The sequence below is a fragment of the Anguilla anguilla genome, chromosome 5, assembly GCF_013347855.1.
Source record: "Anguilla anguilla isolate fAngAng1 chromosome 5, fAngAng1.pri, whole genome shotgun sequence".
Classification (NCBI taxonomy): Eukaryota; Metazoa; Chordata; class Actinopteri; order Anguilliformes; family Anguillidae; genus Anguilla; species Anguilla anguilla.
The window spans coordinates 11,114,091-11,138,134 of NC_049205.1; the positions used below are offsets into that span (position 1 = coordinate 11,114,091).

Genomic DNA, 24,044 nt, shown 5'->3' on the forward strand with positions numbered 1-24,044 from the left:
GGTTCGGGAATCTTATTGTGTAATGAGCAGAGCTATCATATGCTGCTAATTGCTGATTCATGTGAATGTTTTTAAGACTTTATTCTTAACAGCAAAACACCACGATTGATTCAAAGCAGTGGGTTTGAAGTTTGTACTAGCACCGCCCATTTTAGGGTTTGTAAGTCCAATTAATAGTGCCTATTTATTTATTAATGTTTGCAGTAGTGTGAGGCACTTGGAAAAGTGAAATAAGAGTAGGATAGAGATGATAGGGATGCTTTCCAGTTGGGGATTCTGGAGCATGAGGCTGGATGGGAGTCAGCCGAAAGCTCCCCTCCCCTTTCTCCTCCCTCTTCCCCTCCCCCATACGCTCCATCCCGCCTAACTGTGCGCTGTTGCTTCCAGTTAATCTCACTTAACTGTCCATTCGCAAAGAGTCACAGAGCGTCCCCGTGAACGCCTCAGCGACTCTGACTCACGTCTTTCCGCGGCGGCCTCTCTGCCAGCCGAAGCCGCCGCCCCCCTCCCGGTTGTTGGACCAATTCCCCTGAGGCTACGACATGCCTTTCAGCTCTGAAAGCGGGAGCTATCCGGACATTACAGTAACCTTGCCTTTTGAAGAGAGGCATTGTGGGATATTTTGCCAGTCGGGGTGCAGTCAACAGCAAGGGTAACCAAGGCCAGTGTCTTTCTCGAATGTGCAGCTCTCTGACACAGCCCCATTAATCCACTGCACACGGTGATGGGGCTACGTTTGCTCATACTCACCGGAACATTTTTCTTTATTTAAAATTCAGGGTGTTTTCCTGGCTGACATAATCATTGATGGGGAAACATAATCCCCCAAATCAGAAAGTGTATTTTGAGTCAAGCTGGGGGCCAGTGTGTTCCAACAGCACGGCGGTTTTTGTGATCAGGGCGGGGGGGGGGGGGGGGAAGACCTCGTTTATTGGAATTTGCAACACCTGGGTCTTTTGATTACCAGCACAATGGAGAGGAATCCAATCAATGAGGAGAAAGGAGCTCGCTCACGTGTCGCGTCGTGTTCGCCTCAATCCCACTCTCCGTTTGATCGGACGCAGAAGGCAGCCAGCGTGATGTTCCAGTCTGTTGACCTGAGCACGGTTGTTGCTACAGGTCTGGGTGGTTGCCATGACGACTGCCTCGTGATGGCGAAGGGATTGGTGCGTGTGTGTGGAATGGGGGCGGGGGGGGGGGGGGGGTTAAGACATTCCTGGGTAGTGTGGAGTAACATTTTAAAATGGGATGCGGCCTTACAGCCTGCCTCAGGGTGCTGGCAGCAGTAGGACGAGGGTCGCCGTGCCAACGGCCTCAGGTGAAAGTCGACATTGACATTGCAGCAGGCCAGGGACTCGGTGGAGGGCTCTATCCTGAGGGGATGGGGGAGGGGTTCGGGCCTCAGCACAGAACAGTGTGCTGACACAACACAAGGTTTACTCTTGATGTTAGGGCTCCCAGAAAACAAATGCACTGTTAGTCTCTGGGTTTCCAGTTCAGTAAACCATTGTCAAGATTGACAGTTATCACTGTTATCATAATTTGACATTTGTACATAATATAAATATTATACTTCAACCCAACAGTAGTTAAACTAATAGTTTAATCACATTTTTCAGTAGTTTGCTGGTAGTTCAGCTTATTGTGCATCAGTTGTAGCAGTCAACTACTTTTTTGTTATTTTTTGTGTAGTTAACTACAGGGACTACCAACTTCTTTTGGACCCAGAAAAAATTATTTTCTCAATTTCCTTTTACCAAATACCACCTCCTCTCGCTCTTTCCCCCTAATCCATGTTGATGAGAAGCACTCCGCTGTTGCTAACAGTCAAATGCAAATTGACACACGTTGCTGGTTCTTCCCACTCTGCTGTATAGCGATTCTCCCCATGTGTAAAAAAAAAAAAAAAAAAAAGATCTATTGCTCATGTGTGTCATGTCTGGGGGACATGAGAATGTTTTTGATATTTTTGCAACACAGCTAGATCTACTGTCATTTTTGTAACTGTAGTCTCACAAGCTACATTTCTCTTTAGGGCAGCTTTGCTGTAGTTCAAAGACTTTAAGTGGGGAGTAATTGGTAGTTTGTACAACAACGCTTACAGAGCAGTTTCCCCAGCACTGGTTACAAGCGTTATTAAGAACACTCATTAACGTAAAAACCCTTCGAAACCCGGGTTGAGTGCCCCACTTATTTTTCTTCTTTAAAAAAGAGAACGATAATAAAAATTAACAATCCAGACTGGGGTTGGCAATTAGGGTTATGGGATTTTTTTTTTCACAACATTAATTAATATTCAGAAAAATTTTGTTTTTGATGTATTTTTGCTCCCGGGGAATGGATATAGGATTCAAGCATTTTCAAATTCATGCACAAAAACGTAGGGTTTTTATGTTCTGCATATTTTTGCAAACACCAATTTTTTTATTTCAGACAATACCTGCTAGCTGTGCGTGCATGCAGCAATTAACATTGTCTCATGGTGTCAAATTTACAACTATAAATTACATATGTTGTTTTGTCTTTTTCCTTCAAATATATCAACATAAAAATGTTGCTTGAAAAGGTGTCAAAAATGCAGAAACTGAAACTGATTCATATTTGGCATGTTTTTTTTTACTATGATATTTCTGATCCAGCAATCTTGTGTCAGCGATCTATGGTTTCATACTGGCATAATCCTAATCTGTATTCCCAAAAAGTTATGCATTTCTGAATCTGAGTATAGGTTAGAAACAGTAGCAGGTGCAACTCACGCAGGAGACCAGCAGTTGTCATGGAGACCCCTCTTTTAATGAAAGGGATTCACCCAGCACATCAGCCCGGGACATCGATTTCTAGACTCGATTGATTCCACTTCGCCCGTCCACGGCGGGCATGTGGGAGCCGGGAATCGCTTTGTGCTTTCCGTGGTGTAAACTGAAATAAAAGGAAGATGCGATTTTCGCGCTGGGACCAGATGGCCCAGGAGCTCTGTTATCAGGGAGGCTTTGGTGTGTTCGACACAGCACGTCATCTCCGCGGCGTGTCCCGTTTACTTACCCTTTGATGTGCGCAAATATACGGTGGGGGTGATAAGGGGCTTCTGCGTGTTCCGACAGGCAGTGAACATCCAGACAAAAAACCGATGCTCGGAAGATCACAGGAGCTGCGAGATGCACACTTGAATGAAAGAGGAGACTACTCTTCTGTAAAACATAATATGAACATAGATACACGCATAGCCTCTGCACATCCTTCTCTAAGTAAACCAGAAACAATGATTGCCTCTACAGTTCGTTGAAATGAGAAAGCGGCCTCAAACGGAATGATTATCTCTCAGATCTATAGCTGAAACACAGCACCAATTTCAGCTTCACCAACGTTTGATTAACATTCAATTATGCATATTTCAGCATAATTTCCAATGATAATGCTTTCTTGGTACAAATCCCTTTTTAGATAGGCCTATATACTGAGTGTTCCAAAAGATAACATTTTCTTAAGAGTACTTTCAATTAAATGTAATTAATAATATAATTTGAAAATCTATTTTGTCTATATGAAATATGTCTGAAGACCTAAGTCCAGCAATCAGGCAGAATATTGCTACTATGTTATGTTATACTATATCTCCCCATTAATGAAAGTTGCCCTGAAATATAACTTAGAGACAATAGAGAATGCTATTGAGTATGGAGTAGAAAATCCTACTCCATGCACTTCTAGGAGACCACAAAAAAAAATGCATTTAGGTAATTTAAGTTGTTTGACATGATACAAGTGTATATTGGATAACAAAAACATTCCTGGGTCTTAGTAGGGTATCTGCCTGCTATTATACACTAGTCTGCAGTAGAATGAAGGTCCTTCCTCAGAGATATCAGCGCTAAGGTTGATCTGACAAACCCACAATATGGTGAGAATTATGTTTCTACCCAGCTGCAACACACTGTCAATTTGCTTTAAAAAACATATCAGATTCACTTTCACTCCAGTACCCACAATCTGCAGTTAATATCCTATCTTTCAGTACAGATCTTTCTTTGAAATAAACAAAGCTTTTTCGTTATAAGGAAGATGAAAATTTGGGTGTGTGTTTTGGTGAGATACTTTGATTGTGTTGATTATCCTGATATGCTTATTTTGCAGGACAGAATGACACTAAGCCTCAATCTATGTTGGCAATGCGAGTAAATTCTCAACTCCCTTATGAGATTGATGCCACTGTATGTCAAAGGATTTTGTCTCATGCTGTTTACCAAAAAAACTCTACATCCTTTTATCTGTCTCCCTCTTGTCCACTTCTCCCTCTCTCCCCTTTCTTCTTCCACTCTTCTTCTCTTCCTCTTGCTGTCATTTTTGTCTTCATTCACTCTCTCAATTTCTGTCTCCCTGTCTTTTTCACACATAAGTGTGAATATAATACAGATCAAATATGTATGAGCGTGGGGCTTGCATGCAGCCCTGTACAAATGGCCCAGGTCACAGGGGCGGACCCTCATCTTCTTCTTCTTCTTCTTCTCCTGCTTCTTTTCAGTCTGGTCGCATCGAAGGAGCCGGAGGGCCCCAGGGGGAGAAGCACTCCCATGTCACCCTCCGACTTCCTGGACAAGCTCATGGGTCGGACCTCTGGCTACGACGCGAGAATCAGGCCAAATTTTAAAGGTGCGATCACTACCCCCTCACCCCCTCGCCTCATAGCCCTTCTGCCCCGACCACACACAGAACCAGCATCAGGGCAGTCGCGTGCAGACATTGGTTGACAGAGAGCAGACAGCACCAAAGGGGCGATCGGTCCAGATAAACAACATGTCTGTAGTGGATGTTGCGCGAGCCAAGCCACACATTGATGAGAGTGTCTGAAACCAGCAAGGGGGAGGGGTGAGAGGGGTGAATCTCTTTCATTAGGCGTATAAAGATTTAAATCCATTTTGACAGGGACACACAGATCCTCTAAGAGAAAATTCACAGTACAATGTAAGGAGCTGCCTTTATCTACTTCAATAAAAAGAACTTCACCATTTCTGCATCATTGATTGATAGAGGGTCTCATTTTAATGAAATATTCCATTTGGTTAGATCAAGCATCATCCATATATGTTTCTGATTGATGTAAAATTCAAAGAGGTCAAAAAAAACTGCCTCTGGATCTTAATGCATGTTTTAAATATTAATAAAAATACATTCAAGCATTTCTGTTACTCATATAATATTTCTGTTCCATTGTAGGCCCTCCAGTGAATGTATCATGCAACATATTCATCAACAGCTTTGGTTCAATTGCAGAAACAACAATGGTATGTATGTGTCCAAAGCTTACATCTTTACTATGGACTATGCAAACACTCATGAAAAATTGGGCTGTAATGGCTGCTTTTTGAGATGTTGGTGCATGCAAAAACAAACAATTTTTTTGAAAGGGTGAATGCAAAGGGCATACAGAGACGGCGACCTACAGCTCAGAGGCGTGGATGTAGCATGTATTATCCTGTCATGTGTGCACACACGCCACCCCGCAGTCACGATTCTGGGCTGAACCTCCGTCTTCCCTGCATGCCAATGGTGTGAGCTTCAGCGGTGACATATAACAGAAGCACAGAGAGATGTGCCAGATTCCCTGTCCCTGATTTTAGGGGGTGTTTGGACCCTCACACCGTGCACAGTTTGCCTCCCAACTAAGACTCATGTCTTAGTTACCACTCACTCGGACTGGCATTCCTTTCTGAAGGAAATATTTGTTACAAGAATTACACACATGGGTGCTTGATTAGGTTGAAAAGACACAATGTATAAATACTAGAGTGTGCTAACAGCAACTCAAAATGATTTACCACGGATTTCTCTAATACTGGTTCTGGTGAACCACTGCGTACAAAAGTTTTAGCTACAGCTAACATTACTAAACCATGTGTGGTTCAATCATTCATTTTGATCTGACATCCCTCACAAGATGACTATCTTCCACATTGACATACAGTAAAAGCATGTGTGAAATATGTAGTTCAAAGTATGTTTCTAACACCATGAAAAGAAAAAGAAAATCCCCTAATGTATTGTTCCTCTGTCTCAGTGCCTTCTAAGCCAGTCATCAAGCGAGACTCACACCAACTGGCTAAACTAATTCAAAGCAAGGCTCAAGCACATCTTAAGCACTTCCAGTTGTCAAATCATATGCACGCTGCACAATACGTATGTGCTTTGTCACCTGCAACTGCATAGTAAGATTTCTTCAGTTAATTTGTGCTTCAAAACGAAACGAAAGTTCTGGCAGACGGGCACGGAGTCGGTGTAAGATGGTCATATTGGACGAGGTACTGGCTCCGACACATCCGCAGGACCCCGGAATTATGCAACCCGCAGCGGGCGCTGGCTCTGCGAGACAGAGAATAACAGTTGTGCGAGGGATTCTCCAGTGGAGCGACTCCCTCCATATGCCCGAGCTGGATTACTGGAGCGCTTCTCTTGGGCACGCCTGGCCATCTGGCACGCAGCGCGCTCGCTCACCGTGAGGGGAAAACAGAGCTGGAGCGCTGGCTTTCGCATGCCGCAGAAACAAACGCAGTCTAGTGGAAGAACAACGGTGGGCTTTAATGTCATATGGCCCATTTTATAAGTAACATAAAATATGATAAAATACTCCAAAATAACAATAACAATAGTACTACTACTACTGCTACTGCTACTACAACTACTACCACTGCTACAACTACTACTACTAATAATAATAAGAATAGTAATCATAATAGTAGTAATAGTAGTAGTAGTTCACAAATTGAGTATCCTGCTTGATGCATTGCTTACGCGTAAGCTTTCTAATTTTCACTGGATATGAGGGCCTCCATGGCAGAGTTAATCTAATGTCATGAATAGTGAATAATGGGCAGCCATTCATTCATTTCCACTTTAAAATCAGCAACAACCAAGAAACCAGGTGAGGAGAGTTATCTGTGCAATCAGTTGCTTTAATTAAACAAAGCTGTGACAACTAAATACTCCCAGATTCTGCTAGCAACAAGGGACGATGCCTGCATTAGTGTCAGTCCCCAGAGATAGAGTTTTGGTTCTTAGACCACTGTTTGAAGTGGGCTGAAGTGGACTGGTACCGGGGGACTTCTACGGTTTGCTCATATAAGTACTTCCGCCCTCCCCCCACACTTCCCTGAGTGTCCAATTGCAGTGTCCAACTCCATCACATGGTTGGCAAGATTGTATTCCCTTTTAATCTGGTCACCCTAGTTCCTGCACTTATTTCCCTACTTCAAGCGTTAGACTTAATGTTCAATTTCAAATCTGAATAACTTCTCTTGTGACCTGCACATCATTTACCTTTGGTTTTCGAGCTTAGATCAAATAAACATAGGGCTGAAAGCAACTGTGCTCCAACCATGTTCAGGGTGACACAGACATGAAAAGGTACTTTACCGAGTAGAGAGGCATAATAGTATTCATGGTTCTGCTGCTAGGCGTTATTTAAATTCATGAGAGCACACTGTGACATTTGGTGAGGGATTACACAATGGAACTGTTGGTAGGGCTGGTACATGATACTCATATACAAGTTTTGGGCTTTGGTGATTGATTTTCGTTGTCGTGTGTGTGGTCTCTGGGAAAACAAACGAGACTGACATGTTCACTTTTTTTTGTCCTTCATTAATATTTCAGAGATGAGCAATAAAGGTTTCTTTTTTTTTCACCAAGTGTGTAACTGACAGTCGTAAGAGCTCTTGCGGGAGATGCATGCGCTTAATTTAATTATGCGTGAGTCAGGCAGGGGAGCCAGTCCCTGTGTGCGTTGGTGCAAATGGGCTTTAACATGCCAGCTGTCATGAGATGGTGTGGAAATCACTGGAACACAATTTCTGAACTGGGAGTGAAAGTCCCAGTTTGGAGAGTGCCAGTTGACTCTGAATGCATGAACAAGACAAAAATAAAAACTTCAGGGCTTATGGAGCACCACCGGCGGTGAACATTTAATAAAAATGAACTCTGGTGTCTGAGCTCGGTCTAAGTGAAACAGGTTTTATCCTTAGCTCTGAGTGAGGAATTGATGTGGTCTCCTTTCAATCAACAGATGTTTGCAGCATTACTGTAAGTGCAAAGTGTGTGGATGCTTTTTGGAAAATAAGTGTTTTCAGTTAGTGATGTCATGTTTCAGGTTTGCAGAAATTAACAATTTAATCACTCCAAATCTGATGTCTATAATTCTGCAAAATTCTGGTTTTCATTGGCATTTATTTAGTAATTAGCTGGAGAGAGAGAGCTCACACAACAAATAAACAAAACATCCTGATACAGTAACTTGGCAATGTTCAGTGATGAAAACAGGTGCTAGACTATCTTTGCACTTTTTTTTGTTCATGACAATCTTTGTACTTCTGTTTGTTTAAAGCAACATACATTAAGTTGGTTTGCGATGAATGACCAAGAAGCACAAGTGTGCTCGTATAGGCTTTGCAGATTAAAGGAATGTGAGCCCAGGTGCAGATATCTGTGCAGCTCTGTGTAAGCAGGGTGTTTCAGCTGAGTATCCTCCTTTGCAGGACTACAGAGTGAACATATTTCTGCGGCAGCAGTGGAACGACCCTCGCTTGGCCTACAGCGAGTACCCTGATGACTCTCTGGACCTGGACCCCTCTATGCTGGACTCCATCTGGAAACCAGACTTGTTCTTTGCCAACGAGAAGGGTGCCCATTTTCACGAAGTCACCACAGACAACAAGCTCTTGAGAATATTCAAGAACGGTAACGTCCTCTACTCTATAAGGTGAGTGTGCAGGGTTTTACATGTACATATGCAAAATACATAATTGTGTGAGATCCCCAATAATAAAAAAAAACATCAAGAATACAAGAACATGGTAGTGATAGTCAGTTAATAAAATAAAAACATGGCATGGTTTTAAGAAGAAAAAAAAAAACTTCTTAAGAGGCAGGCATGAATGTAAATAATATCCACTTTGTTGTCTGTTGCTCATGGTGCCGTTGGGTGACCTTAGACCTCATGCCTAAACAGATAGTTAATATGATTGTACTTTTGGGGAAAATGAGCAGGTCAAAATCTGTAGTTTTCAAGAATGAGACATTATGAGCTGAGAACTACAAGTTATTCTGTGTACTGGTGGGATAATACCCTGAGAGGGACCACAGGGTAGCATTAAAACTGCTTATACGGTATACGGAAAATGCATTATTGGAGTATACATATTTGAAACCTGTATAATAAAGAAAAATGGATGGGGGCTATACCGTGTCATGTGTGGCCTACCTGAGTATTGGGACAGTTTAAATATGGAGGCTGTAATGATGTTGATGGACGATTGTGGAGATGTGACATGACAGGAGATTCACACTAATGCAGTCCGGCTGTGCCGCTGGTTAGTGTGCAATTAAAATATGTCAGTAAGTGTAGCTTCCATCATCTGTAGTAATACAAATACAAATAAGAAAAAAAATATGAATGCTGAAATGTTCCTGGAAACATTCTTACACACAGTTTATGATCAAATGTGATGGTACATGTTCTGTGAATGAGGCCCATTGAGTGGCTCCCTAGGGTTAACAACAGTAACAACATTTTGCCACTAGAGGGTAGAAAAGCCAATAAATCTGTTACTGCTATTGAACAATGCCAAGTCTTATTTTGTATAGAGTAAATAAATCATGTTCTTCTTGATTTATTTATTTATTTATTTATTTTTCCTCCAGATTAACATTGACGCTGTCCTGTCCCATGAATCTAAAAAACTTCCCTATGGACGTGCAGACCTGTATAATGCAGCTTGAAAGCTGTAAGTATAAGCATATCTGCCCTCATCACCACTGAAGCCATGTTATGGAAGTTGAAATTTAGACTGTAGATTGAATGAGGCATTGTTACATCAGAGAAAATAACTTTAGGGCTTAACTTTAGCCACAGAGTTGACTAAATGATTATAGTACCACATCTGATGTAATGTTGCCATGTTGTACAGGCATTCAGCTGAAATATTGCTTCAGGACCCCTGTGTATAGAATGTATTATTGTTTACAAGACTACGACTGGGTTCAGCATGACCTTCACAGATTTGCAAGTAAATTTTGATGAACTAAAGCACTGTGAGTGAAGATAATAAGATTAATAAGATTAAATATTAAAAGCATTTAAAGTATCATTATTATTATTTTAGGGAAAACTTTCTATTCATGTATTTACCAGAGTTACCAGATAAGATTTATGTATCAGACAGTTAAAAGGAATGAAAAATCTGAAATATCATCTTATCTTTAAAATGATGAGGTTGTTAAAAGTTACTTTATTAACTTTATAAATAAATTGGCTGAAAATCCATCTTTTCCACAATACCTTAGATTTGGTGCCAACAGTAATATTAATGTAGTGTGGTAAACCCAACCCTAACCACCCCCCCCACCCCCGCACACACACACACACACACACAGACACGCACACCCCTTGCCCACCCAACACATTCTCTTACTTCTAAAATGTCCAAAGGTACAAAATGGCCACTGGAGCTATATAAAGAAACAGAAATTCCTTCTAATTATGTCTGCTATAATTTATTTAAACATTTTTACACACCGTCTCCTTTCCAGCGTGGTTGGGGCCTGGGGGATGCTTCCCTGGCACTGTTTAATGCTTCCAGAGATAATCTGTCTTCATTTGTGGGCCTCATATTATTTTATTATGCGCCACTGTTGGCAAGGTGTTCTGGTGTTCCCATTCTGGACCGTGGTACAAATGGAATATTGCGCAGAGAAAAATGTTCTCCCACTTAAATAGATGGTAAAAAGCACGCAAGGATTAACTGGTGGGTACACAGGAGAACAATGTGGGCTTTTAACCAACACAGTTACGAGATTGGCTTTCTCTTTTATTAATAAATTTTTATCGCTGTGCCCATTGGTTTCTCAAAATACCTCGGACCATTTTTTCAAACAGCTGTCCTTTTTCTACTCTATGTGGTTTCTGGGCGAGAGCTCAGTGTTTTGAGCGATTTGCCACATGTTCACAGGGGCGAATAGTGGCCCATTAGTAACAAACTTAGGTACATCATTCTCTCATGTAAAACCTTTAAAATAGAATATCAAACTTCAAACATTTGGTCTAATTTATAATTAATTTTTTTCATGATATTTTCTGTGCTATAACTGAAAACATTTTTAATATATCCAACTTTTATACTTTATAAAAATATATTTTGAATTAGACAACAAAAAGTTGGTAACTTTTGGTTTAACCCTATATCATCCAGAATATATGCTTTGCCAGATTGTTAATCAAGTAAATGTTTGCACATCAATGGTTGCACGACCATTTGAACAACTTTCATGTATTTTTTATATTGTTTTCAAAGAGCTTTTGCTTGTTCAATTTGAAGAAAGCCCTTTATATAATTCCCAATTCTCTTTACAGTTACATTTGCTATACCAAAGTAATGTACATGCTAGATCATAGCGTTTCCTGTATCAAGGTTGACATGATGTTTATTTTGTATATGAATTAATTCCTGTGTCCATAAGGTAAATATCCTGGATCTAAATAACATCAGTCATGTATTTGTGTTGAACCTGATTACTCCAGAATGAAATTGCTCGCTCGCTGTTCTTTCCTTGTTGTGAAGGTCACACGGTTATGGACACAAATTGGATGATTATTCAAGCAGGCCTATAAAATAGCAAGTTACTAAGCCAAAAATCACAGAAAGCCTGTCGTTCTACACATATCGCTTTTAAAAAGTGATCTTGGGGGTTACTAATCAACCATAAAATTTATGTAGCGTTTTGATCATTTGATATGTAACTTATATATGTATGCAAATATTTATTTTTTATTTCCCCCCCCTCTGTTTCTCTCCACAGTTGGGTACATGATGAATGACTAGATCTTTGAGTGTCAGTTAATGGCTGCCTGTTTCTCTCCACAGTTGGGTGCACGACGAATGACTAGATCTTTGAGTGTCAGTTAATGGCTGCCTGTTTCTCTCCACAGTTGGGTACACGATGAACGACTTGATCTTTGAGTGGCAGAAGAAGGGCCCGGTGCAGGTTGCGGAAGGCCTCACTCTTCCACAGTTCATCCTGAAGGACGAGTCTGACTTACGTTACTGCACCAAACACTACAATACAGGTGAGGAAACCACAGCCACGCTCCCGCTTTTCAGGGCATTGACTCAGTGATGCCATGCCGCATGGAAAGGAGTGTTTACTGAGAAGGCTTACTGTTCTTCATATCTTCATTTCATCATGTCTCCAGTTTCAGAACCTGCCAGTTAATTGTGGGAATAGAATTAACTTCTAGCTCAATATTTAAATTATTTGGAAAAAAGTCAATATTCATTCCTTCTGGATGTTTTAACGTGAAAGGGTGTGTTGGGCTTTTATCCTTATTTTGTAATCTTGTGGTTAAGTTGCAGATATAAGAAAAATGTCAGGGAAGGTTAGGAAGCCTGCGGCTATGATGAACTTCAAAACTACCCATCCTCCCCCTCACTAGCACAGATAACAGATTTTCTGCTTCCATTTGAAAGGACAAATACATTTGTATCCTCTGGTGTACTGCCACAATGCCTTCAGCAGTCAACATCTTCCTTTAAGGTGGGACCTGATTGCCTTAATGTCCCCTGGGAGATATAGCTGATTTTCAGAGAATCTAATTTTCACCCTTGATCAACAGAAGAAGCCCTTTAAGAAGTATATTAAATATTGCCTTAGTCTCTGGGAATTTATTGGTGAGTGCATTAACCAGAATATTCATGTGTGTTAGATAACTCTAGAGAGGAAAACATGGCCTCATTGCAATGTGGTGCTCTTACCTTGTTTCATACGCTACAGTACCTTTGATCTGAAAGGATAAAAATAAGCCCTCTAGTTCACTCCCAAACCTTCAGTGCTTATCGAGCAGTGTATCTGTTTTCCTTGTTAAATCGTGATCCTTTCTTCGTGGGTAAAGGCTTGCAGATCTGGGAGCATTATTGAAAGTATGCCATCACTGATTGATTAAAAACATGGATTTCTGTGGTAAAAATGCGAAAAAATATTCGCTCTGAAATCGTACGCGCACATGGAGTTGTTTTTAGGTCAAAGAGGCTGAAACCCGAGAAGTGATTGCCTGGGTTGTGTGTGTCTCATCAAAAGTAAGAACTGTGTCACAATTCAGCTTTTGTTCTATTGTTCAGGAAATTGTGTTTCAGTGTAGTAAACCAGCTCATTATAGACAGAGCAGTGAGAATATCGCAATGTTCTAGAAACAGGACATGGAAATCGTTTTATTTAAAAAGTGTGAAAGATTTAACCAGCATGTCAAGAGACACATTGTAGCCCCTCCCAGTCTAGTAATGCAATATATGGATCTTGAGGTTTTACGAGCCATCTGGGCATCAAAATCTCTTGCAGACACTATCGGTCACAAAAGTGCAACCGTGGTTGTTCTTAAGTAATGTTGTCGGATTTGCAGAATAACTACTGACGTCTTGGTCACATTTCCATCGTGGAGTGTACAGTTGCATTTTTGCTTCGTGTGGTAAATGGGATGTGAGCTGGCGGTTTAAAACAAGCCTTGTATTTTTTATGAGCTGTCAAGCTTCATGAAGTTCATTGTGTCTCTTCCAGACCAAAAATATGTCCTGTTAAAATTAATTAACCAACGAGTATCTGCAGATGCTGGAAATTTAGAAAAGAGCAAAAGAAAAAGTAGATGAGAACAAAATCAATGGCAGCCCTTTTCAGTTTGCGGTTGGAAATTGTTTTCCACCCTCTCTGCATCTCAATTATGCACGTACTCTAAGCTAATTTGTCCTTTCCTCTCAAAAACTGGCATTTAAATGCAAGGTTGTGACATTCATGTGTCACAGTGGTCATTTTGTTGTGTTTCAATAGGTTTTTTTTTGTTAATTAAGTTCTCTCTCTCAGGTTCTAGCTGAATTAAAGACGTTATTTTTATGTCATATAGCATGTCCTTAATCCAGTTCACAGGTTTTGCTGTGGGCATGTACATTTTGGGAATGGCAGTCTAATTTAAAATTGAAGGTTTCTTCCCAGTGAATGGAGAATACATTTATAGCATGACCTACATTCACTGAATTATTTTAGCTCATGACTTCATTTAATGCGAAAGCTCTTGTGCTGATGTGCTCAAAGGTTCACGTATCTGCTTTGGGCATGTCAGTTTTGGGAATGGCAGTCTGGTTTAACGTTTCTTTCCAGTGAATGGGGAATAAATTGTATTGCAACACCCACAGTGAACAACTAAAATATTTTAGCTCATGACTTGGTCAGATTTTTTTTTTTGGTCTGTGTTGAGGTTGTTGTCAAAGGTCTGAATTAAAAACGCAGTGAATATAAGTGATGTTAGGCAAGCTCTCCAAAGGAGGGCTATGTGAGTGTTCCCAGGATTAAGTAATCCAGTTAAAATAGTTTGATCTTGGCACACTTTTTTCATGGCTTTAAAATTAATCTCAGCACATCACCTCTAAAACTATGTGAATATCGTGCAGATTGACTTGCCTTCCCAGCTAACAATAAACATAGTTGGATTTCAGAATTTCACAAAAAGTTATGGTAAATGTAAATTTGGATTCAGCATTAAACTTGTCGTTATGCATTTCACATGAATTTTAGACACTCTGCTTGATCTGAAGCTCATATAATCTTCAAAATTTGCTTACAAATTCAAAACATCTGTTTTATTTATTTATTTATTTTTTTGCTTTTTTATGTTTCAAAGGGCTTGGAAGCCTCAGATGCCAGAATTGTGGATGGTCATTCACGTTAATTGTATCAGGACAGTTATTCCACTAATCTTAATCTTCTTAAAATGCTTTTGCACATATTTACCATGATGTTTTTAATAATTAAATGATGAGGTAATAATTCTGGTAAGATTGCATGGAACATGCCTGGAAAATTATTTTGTGACTTTGATAGAACTTTAGAAGTCTGGTTTTAAATACAATATTAAAACTGGAAAATATTCTCATGATAACATTTCACAACAAAAAAACAATCTAGGTGAACTTGCAGTTGTTTTTATAGGCTGCTTTCGACATAAAAAGCAGTAAAATTGTGACCGCTTTCTTAATGATTATCACACACAGTCTGGTAATGTGATCAGTAACCCAACATTTTTTCCCCAAATATTGCTTTATCCCTTTGAGTTGGAAGTCAGTGTTTTGGAACTCCATTGCTTTCAAATATCAGTAGTTTCTTACATCAGCATTATAATGTTCAGTTAAGAGCATTCCAATCACATATTGGTGATCTTAATTCCCCACAGAAACTGGCTGATTTCTAAAGATAGAAGGTTACTTTTGGCTCTCTCTTCCCCATACAGTATTTATTTTTTTAAAAAGCAAAGCTAGGCTGCTTCTGTGCTATCTTCTTAAGGCTTTAGAGCTGAGCAGTCATGCATGCACTGCTAGGCTGTTCCCGTCACACTCCCTGTTGTGTATTTGCTGTGCGCATGGTGATGAGTGCTTGGGGTCAAGGACAGGACAAAGCACGACAAAACACGCGTCAGTCACGGAGGGTGGGCCACAAGGGAGCCAGCTCTCTCGTGGCCCGCCTAGTCCGTCCACGTCCCTGTGATGGATCTCCCACCGGCCAATCACGTTAAGAGCCAGAATAAGGGAGAAGCAGAGATTGGTTCCATTTTCCCTGATTAATGGAGGATCCCACAGTGGCCATGCTGTGGGAACCGGGTTTCCACTGGTAGAAAATGGCCTTCAGACCAGCCTTGTGGGGCCAAAATATTAATCCTTTTCTCTTTTAATTGGATCAATTTTAGCTCTCACTGCTTGGTTGTGGCTTGGAAAAGACCTATTGATTTCAGCAATCGATGACCCTGGAGGGTCACCCTCAGCATACCATTCTTCTGTTACAATGAAGAACCACTGGGGGAATTTATTAAGGCCACCTAATATTACCATTACTGCTGAGGAAAAATGATAGCGTGCAATGTTGCCATTTAGTGTGGCATTTACAAATAGCAATTAGGAAAATTAAAACAATTTAAAAAAATTCTTTAAATATTGCTGCTGCCTTTAAAAGCTTGTCTTCTGGATAAACAGTAGCCTGTTGATTTCAGAACCTGACACAGGGAATCAAAATGTGAGAGTTCCACTTCATTCTGAAGAATCATTCTCGAAGCTGATTCTAAAATTGAGTTCTCTGATGCTGACGATGTCTCCTTGGCAACAGTTAGAGCAGCCTGGTCTCTGCTGTCATGCCTGACACGAAGACAAGACTTTCTTTCCCCCAGACTGCTAAACATGCACAATTATCTTTCCTGCAAATGCAGCTGGCCTTAATAAATCTCACAGCAGCTCATATAATTCATAAGTTGATCATTTTTGCTGCATGCTTTCCCTCTCTGAACTCTATCTGCTAAGGTTAAAACTATAATACTAGTGCAGAATGTTTAGATTGGAATTGGAGGTCAAAATGTCAAGTGTCAAAATGTCCAAATGGGAGGTCATTTTAAAGATTTGTTAAAATGTCTGCATGGATTTCTTAACCTGGCTCCCTTGACTGTACTGAATAATTTAATGCCTGCCTATAACATAAGTGGCTAAAATATTACATCCAAAACTGAAGTTAAAACAAAAAATATTTATTTCCTTTTCCTTCCCATTCCTTAATGTATTGAAATAGGGAAGCGGATACATAAGCTGAAAGAAAGAAGGCTGAAAGAGAGAGAGAATAAGGAGAGAGAAAGAAAATGAAAGAACTAAATTATTCATTATTAATAAGATACGGTGATAGGTATGATGAACATTATCCTCATCATCAGCAACAACAAAAGACATCATCACAATACAATTCAGTGATTAGCTGGCTTGTTCTCTTTATTTTGAGATAGTTGTCTGCATGATTTAACTACAAACTGTCCAGAAGTGTTAATGATCAGCGGCAGCAGTAAAGGTCACTTGAGTGAACAGGCTAGTTTATGAGAGCTTACCTCACATGCCCTGTCTGAATTCTGTGTCTACCCTGTAGGATCCAAACAGCAGAAAGCTCCTAGACTATTTTATCTCATCACTTTGGGCTAGCCACATTAGATGCATTAATAACATGTTCATATTTTCTTTACTCCGCTACCACACCTTGCTATGTGCCTGAGACTTGGTACTTTCTTGCGGTGCCGTTTAACTGTTCTCTCCAGAATGTCAGCGGCTGACGAACCTTCCTCTTCCGGGTCACTGGCTAAGACTGAAATACAGCGTTGCTGACTGACCAGATGACATCACCGTGTCCTGAACAGAATGATCTTGTACAACCGACCTCACCTGTCAGTGAAGTCAACTATATCAGTGTCCATCGCCCATTTTCTGTGATATTTCAGTAGAAACTGTTGAGCGGAGAGAGAGAAAAACCGCTGTACCCAAAACTGTGATGAGTGGGGGTTTTGGGAGACCAAACGTGACTGAAATGGGATTCTTCAAGCTATTCACCTGAGGTAGAATAACCACCAAGTCTCGAAAGACACAAAAGGACAGAGGAAAAAGAACGAAAAGAAAAACAATACTTCTAAGGGAGAGTATCTCAAAGAAAAGCTCTAAACAACCCGCGTACTGGGTACAAAACACAAGCTTAAGGAGTATGAACTTTCTGAAAATAAAACAAAACTGCCTGTGCATTAAACGGGGTAACTCAAAGAAAACAGACCTCGAACCGAGGATGAAAAAGTAACCCCCTAAAAGAAGAATTCTGAGTTTAGGTTGTGGCACTAACTTGTTACCAACAACCCATTAAGCTAAAGACTGTTGTGCCAACTTTGTAGCTACAACATTCCAATACCGCAAACTCTCAATCCCATACCTTTACCACACTTGACAGATTACCGGCTTGCGGGTGGTTTAAATAGAAAGCCAACAAGTGCAAATTGTAAAAATAAATTTGCACGCGTATGATTCAATCAAGGAAATGAAGAAAACTTAATCGCCGTAATAACTGAAGGAAAGGCGCATAAAAAAACCAATGGCCATAATAACTGAAGAAAAGGCGCATAAAGAAACCAATGGCCGTAATAAACGAAAGAATGACGCATAATGGGAAATAAATGGTGTTATCACCCAAAACCATGACATAAACACAAACTGAATTGCTCGTTCTGGAATATTTATTGCAAATTTATGAAAATAAGAGGCGGAAATGTTGCAGAGCGAGTAACTGAGGATGTGTGGAGAACTGCGAGATGGAGAGCATGAATTAGCGTCAGTGCACTGAGCCCAGAATGCCTCAGGCCCTGAGAAGACCTGTCAATCACACAGCTGGGCCTGGGGTCTGCACACTGGGGGAGCCGGTCAAATGCCACACAGTTAAAAATCAGAAACGGGGTTATGAGTCTCATATCACTTACTGAGGTCACACCTCCCACCCACCTCCCCCTTACCCCTGCTTTGGTAATTATTATTGGCCAGTCAAGTTTTCATGGAGTTCCTTCCAAACGAGCAGACAGCGAGGTCCTTTTTCTCTGTTTCCAGTGAGGTGGAAATGGAGGAGATCTCCTCAGGCTTGATGACTGGGTGGGGGGGGGGGGGGGGGGGTGGATCCTGGTGCATCTGATTCAGTCATTTAGAACGCATTCCTTTTCCTTCTATGTTCTGAATCATGGTTACTGTGAGCAACCAAAAAAAAAGCATCAAAATTATGCAAGGAAGCTCTAAATTTTCGTAGTCTGTTTGGTCAGACTTTGTGATGGCATGGCAACACCTGAGAAGCAGCAGCTGTCTATACAAGCTGAGTTTACTTGTGTCAACACCACAAAATACAGTAGCTTATACTAATAACGCCATAAGGTCAGTTCTATCACATCAGGAAGTAATGTCATAATTAATAGGATTCACAGCTTCGTACGAGTTTCATTGTAGGTTGAACTTTGGTGAGAACTGGCTCATTAAGCGAGAGAAATGGATTCAGGGGCTGCGGGTTTAATTCCCATGTGACACTGTAATGTCAATCCTTGAACCATCTGCTTTACAACAAATCCTGCAGGAAATGTCCAGCTGTATAAACGGACTACGGAATTTGTAAGGCATGAAACCGTAATTGGATTTAGCATGTCTGTCATCTCAAGATTGATGTTTGTATTTCCTGGAAAATGGCATAATAATGAGGCTCGCTCCCTTCCCCCCACCCTGGCTGCTCTGTCGCCACATCTCGGAAATCGCCTCGCTCTTGGAAATGCCCGGAACTAAATGGAATTTTTTCCCAGGTGTCCACCTGGGGCAACCAATGACAGCTTGTCACAATTAGAGCCGACCAGGCGAGAAACGGTGTCAGGATCCATAAAGCCTTCCCTAAAAAATCTCTCAGGTGCTGGAAGGTTCTATCAGCTCGCTGCCCAGGCAATGGCCCAGTGAGTCCACAAACCAATGCATGCAGAATGGGGATTTTCCCTGAGCAACGTATGTATACCTATATATATGAGAGAGAGAGAGAGAGAGAGGTCGATTGCTGTATGACAAAGAAGCAAAGAGAGATTTGCCATTTCAAAATCTTTGAGGCATGATAAGCAAACACTGTTGTTATTCTTGAAAAAAAGTCTGGATGTCTGCCTGGGGTAAGGGAGAAAGGGGAAGTGTCTTTTAAAAGAGTGATCGCACATACTGCTAAAAAGCAGCTGCAAAGCCTTTTCAGGCACCAATTTCCTCACTTTGACCACACTGGGTTCATCATGGGCCAAGAAGAACTTTATGAGGAAATGAGCCCCAGAGAATTTATGCTTGGACATTAAAAGCCTTCCTAAATCACCCCTTTATGGGGAACTAGATTTGTTTTGCTTCGGTCTGTCCAACTAGACACTTCCTCTGTATTTCACTTCAGTATGTTATATAAGTTAACAAATTAATTTGTAAAATGAAAATAGTAACCTACAGATATTTCAGAGGGCAATCAGCAGAGTCACTACAGGAGTAGTTCAAAGGCAAGGCAAGGCTGTTTTTTTTTTCAGCAGCATGACCAATCATATCACTTCCTGTCTGCAGCCTAACTCAGTCACACAGGAACCAACAGAGGCCGACTGACATTTCTAAAAGGGACATCCGTTGAAATGTAAATGGATGACAGCATCCCAGCCCACCTGATTCAATGGAAAAGGAATTCAATTATGTTTCACTAATGGCAAAGGTTTAATGGCATACATACTGACTGCATCTGCAATACATAATAATCATTTAAGTCATTTTTAATATTCTTTAATATATTTTGTACACGTTCTGACCTTTATTGCACGGATACTGTTCCGACTGACCTGGTTTCTACATGGTGAGCATGTTTCTCTCTAGATATAGCACCCTGGCTTCCCCTGTGCTTTCTATGCGGACCACCTGGTGTCTCGCAGTTGAGCGTGTGTTCCTGCGTTGACCAGCCTAGCTTCCCTGAGCTGAGCCTGTTTGCCATCGCTGATCTCCCTGGTTTCGCAGAATGGAGCATCTTTTCTCAGTTCTGACGGCTCCCTGTTGTCCTCTTGCTCTGTGGTACTCCAGGGAAGTTCACGTGCATAGAGGTGCGCTTCCACCTGGAGAGGCAGATGGGCTACTACCTGATCCAGATGTACATCCCCAGCCTGCTCATCGTCATCCTGTCCTGGGTCTCCTTCTGGATCAACATGGACGCCGCCCCCGCCCGTGTGGCCCTGGGCATCACCACGGTGCTCACCATGACGACCCAGAGCTCAGGTTCCAGGACATCTCTCCCGAAGGTGTGCGGCGGACCTCGGGGCCACATCCTCTGCCCCTCCTCCTCCTCCTCCTTCATAATTTATCCACGCACGCAACACACATGGAGCTTAGCCGTGTGTAAGATCAGTGGAGAAATGGTCACCCCAGAGTATTGCTTGACTGCCGTGCGCATAAAAAAGCTATATATAGTGTGACCCATTACGTAAGAAGTCAGCAAGCTTTAATGAGCCGTATTGCTTTGTCCATAATCCAGGTTCTTGAGTGTATATTTAATTATACTTGGTGTAACTTGCTCGCTATGGTGATAACTGAAAATATCAGAGGAGAGCTAATGGTCGTTTGGAGACTGGGTAGTTGATGTGTTTGTTTCCGTTGCCTTGTTTAGGTGTCTTATGTGAAGGCCATTGATATCTGGATGGCTGTCTGTTTGCTGTTTGTGTTCTCCGCGCTACTGGAGTATGCTGCCGTCAACTTCGTCTCCAGGCAACACAAGGAACTCTTAAGATTACATCGACGAAAAAAGAGGAAGGTATGATCTTAAACAAACAAACAAACGAGTACATGTGGCTCTTGTACTAATGTTGCAATGTGAGGACAGATATTGTGTAAAAATATAACACACCCATACGGACACAAATAGGGATTCACATGCTACTGGATTCAGTCAAAGAGATGGGGTCTGCCAACACTGATATTTCAGCATAGCACTGTTTTAAAATGTATGACAAAATGAAAAAGTAGCCTAATTCAATTCAAAAGATTTTATCTGTCTATAACTGACCATTGAGTTGCCAGGGAGTGTTTAGATTGAAGCAGGCACATTGAACCGGGTCATGAATGGTCCCTAAAATCACATACTGCTCAAAACAAAAAGGTACTTTGACATTGTGTAAGCTTACATTTGAAAGCATTCTCTTATCTTAAGCAAGGAATGAGGTTGCTCCAAAACTCATCTTTGAAATATGCCAGCCAAATTGGGCTTTATGAAGCCAGAGTTGGATTAGTAGGGAGATTTAATGTTTTACTGATAAGCTTGCGTGAATGAGAACTGTGCATTGATGATAGATCTGAGCTGTTTTTCTGATGAAAAATCACTAAACTCTGTATTGTGTTCAGACTGCCTGTCAGGGCATGCAGCTCTTCTGACGAAAGCAACGCTGGCCAGGAATAACTCAGCACTTGTCCTTAACTTTGACTCTTACTTAAATGTCAAGTGTAAAATGCAGTGCTCAAGTGTGAAATATTCATCCATGTGATGATGATTCCGGCATTTTGATAGTGACTAATGAGGCTAAAGAGGAATAAACTTGCATTTATTTGTAACTGGTAGCTGAGGTCCAATTTAGAATGACAAGTCCAAATAGACACCACCCTGTAGATTCCCCGGGTCACCCCACGATGGGCTTGAAGTAAAGACATAGGCATCAAGGGACGGAAACATGACTACTTCTGCCTGACTCGGAACTGACCTTTAAAGAACGAGTATTACTTGTAAGGCATAGCTAATAAGCTATCTTTTGGGTTTTTATTTCTTTAAAAAGTTCTTCATATGTCACAATATTTTTGGCAAGCATTGTTGCCAAATAGAAATACAAATCGGCAGAAATAAAAATCATATCCATAGTCTTTTTGTATAATGGCATTTAGAAAAGGTTTCTCCTCAGATTGAGTTAAAAACAAAAAATGAGAAAGAGAGGGAGAGAGAGAGAGAGAGAGAGAGAGAGAGAATTTGCAGCTGAATGAGCAATGCAATGATCTAGCACTCAACACCATTAAAGATTCTAAAAATAGATCCACTAGTTCCTGAATTTCAGTCAAGCTTCAGTTTGCCACTTGAAATGCAAAAAAAAGAATAGAAAAAAAAAGAAAGAAAGCTAACAAGCCTGAAAAGGCCTCTCTGAAAATAAGGAGACCATTTTCATTATTTTAGCTCAGCAGTATGGGTTTCAGTCATCCACGTCATGATTATTCACTTCTTCCATGTTAGTGGTTATGCCCTTTACAGCACTGCCGAAAAGCTAAGAGAGGCTGTGCTTTCAGCACTTACATGGGACACAGACAAGGAAAATCCATGTTGCTCCTTGCAATACCATGTGTTGGGCAGTGGGGAGCAGTATTTGGCATGCAGTCATGTTTGTGAGATGCACAGCAAGGCTTGTGGATGGGGCTCCATTTCCCCACCTAGTGAATGCTATTGGTACTGCAAAGGTGAATAAGGAGATAAGGGTTTCATGCTTGGAATGTTTATTTCATAGCTAGCTCTTTTCACAGGGAGTGAAGGACAGTGAAGAGTAGATTTGTTTGTATCTCTGAGCATTAATATTGCATGCTAACAACCTTGTATGCGCAATGTTTTGGGTCGGAAGTAGGAGGAAAGATGATTAAGATTTAGCCCTGCAAAAACTGATGCAATGTGGAGACTTGGTACTCCTTTTGAAATCTGATTGCGAACAACACAACTGAGGATCCTGCCATTGGTACAAGACTCTGTGCATAACATTAATTATTGATCATGTGACCTTAGAACAGGAAACCATGCTAGTAAAAACAAAGGATTTACCATCCGGCTCTGGCATAGTTTATATAATACCCATTAATTTTCTGGGATGCCTTGATACCAGATGAGCAGTGCAGAATTACAGCACACGTAGAATAGTTACAAACATGGGTATAACAGGAATAATTTCAATCAAGGCAATATTAGGGGAATTTTCATGATGAACATCTTTTTAAATCCTTTTTCATTATTTTCTCCTTCATCACATTATTTTTTGTGCTGCTGTGTTTTGCATGCAATGTTTGCTCTATCGGTGCTGCCCTTATAATTCTGATTTGTCTCCCGGCAACACATTTCATTTGTTTTACAGAGCCCCAATAAACCTCCCTCACTGAATTCATCATCAGAGTGCCTGTGCTCCACGTTATGTATGCATAAACCTAGGAGTGAATGTATTGTAATATGTACAATAAATGTCCAGGTGTAAGTACACAGCACTATTGGTAATATACTGTCACTATATATCAGATCATTCATTACCACAGATGCAACTGGTTATCCACTGCCTCATATAACCCTGGATATTTATTGTAACATATGTAAAACCAGTTATACTGTATACTGCCCAATATATTTCTGGTTATTTGTAACCTCATATAACCCTGTTTAAATGTAGTCAGACACCCTTGTATATTCACTGCCTCATATGCACTTGGCTGTTTTAATATTTTCTCCTGGTTGTTTTGTATTTTTTACAGATAGTCTTGGTCATTTTATTCATGTTCATATTCATAATTCATATTGTGACATACATTGAGCATATTTTTGCATACATCCCTGGTAATTCATTTATGCATAATCACCATATGTGGTCATATTTAACCAAT

General features: G+C 40.8%; 1 protein-coding gene across 2 annotated transcripts in view; it reads left to right on the forward strand.

Moving 5' to 3' along the window:
• glra3 (glycine receptor, alpha 3) overlaps positions 1 to 24,044 on the forward strand; it is a 45,719-nt gene that overhangs the window by 14,777 nt on the left and 6,898 nt on the right. For both annotated transcript variants that reach the window (XM_035416868.1, XM_035416869.1), the window contains 7 exons: positions 4,520 to 4,647; positions 5,212 to 5,279; positions 8,523 to 8,746; positions 9,688 to 9,770; positions 11,972 to 12,109; positions 20,466 to 20,680; positions 21,046 to 21,189. In XM_035416868.1, the coding sequence (XP_035272759.1) occupies positions 4,520 to 4,647; positions 5,212 to 5,279; positions 8,523 to 8,746; positions 9,688 to 9,770; positions 11,972 to 12,109; positions 20,466 to 20,680; positions 21,046 to 21,189 (1,000 nt within the window). The remainder of the gene's footprint in view (positions 1 to 4,519; positions 4,648 to 5,211; positions 5,280 to 8,522; positions 8,747 to 9,687; positions 9,771 to 11,971; positions 12,110 to 20,465; positions 20,681 to 21,045; positions 21,190 to 24,044) is intronic.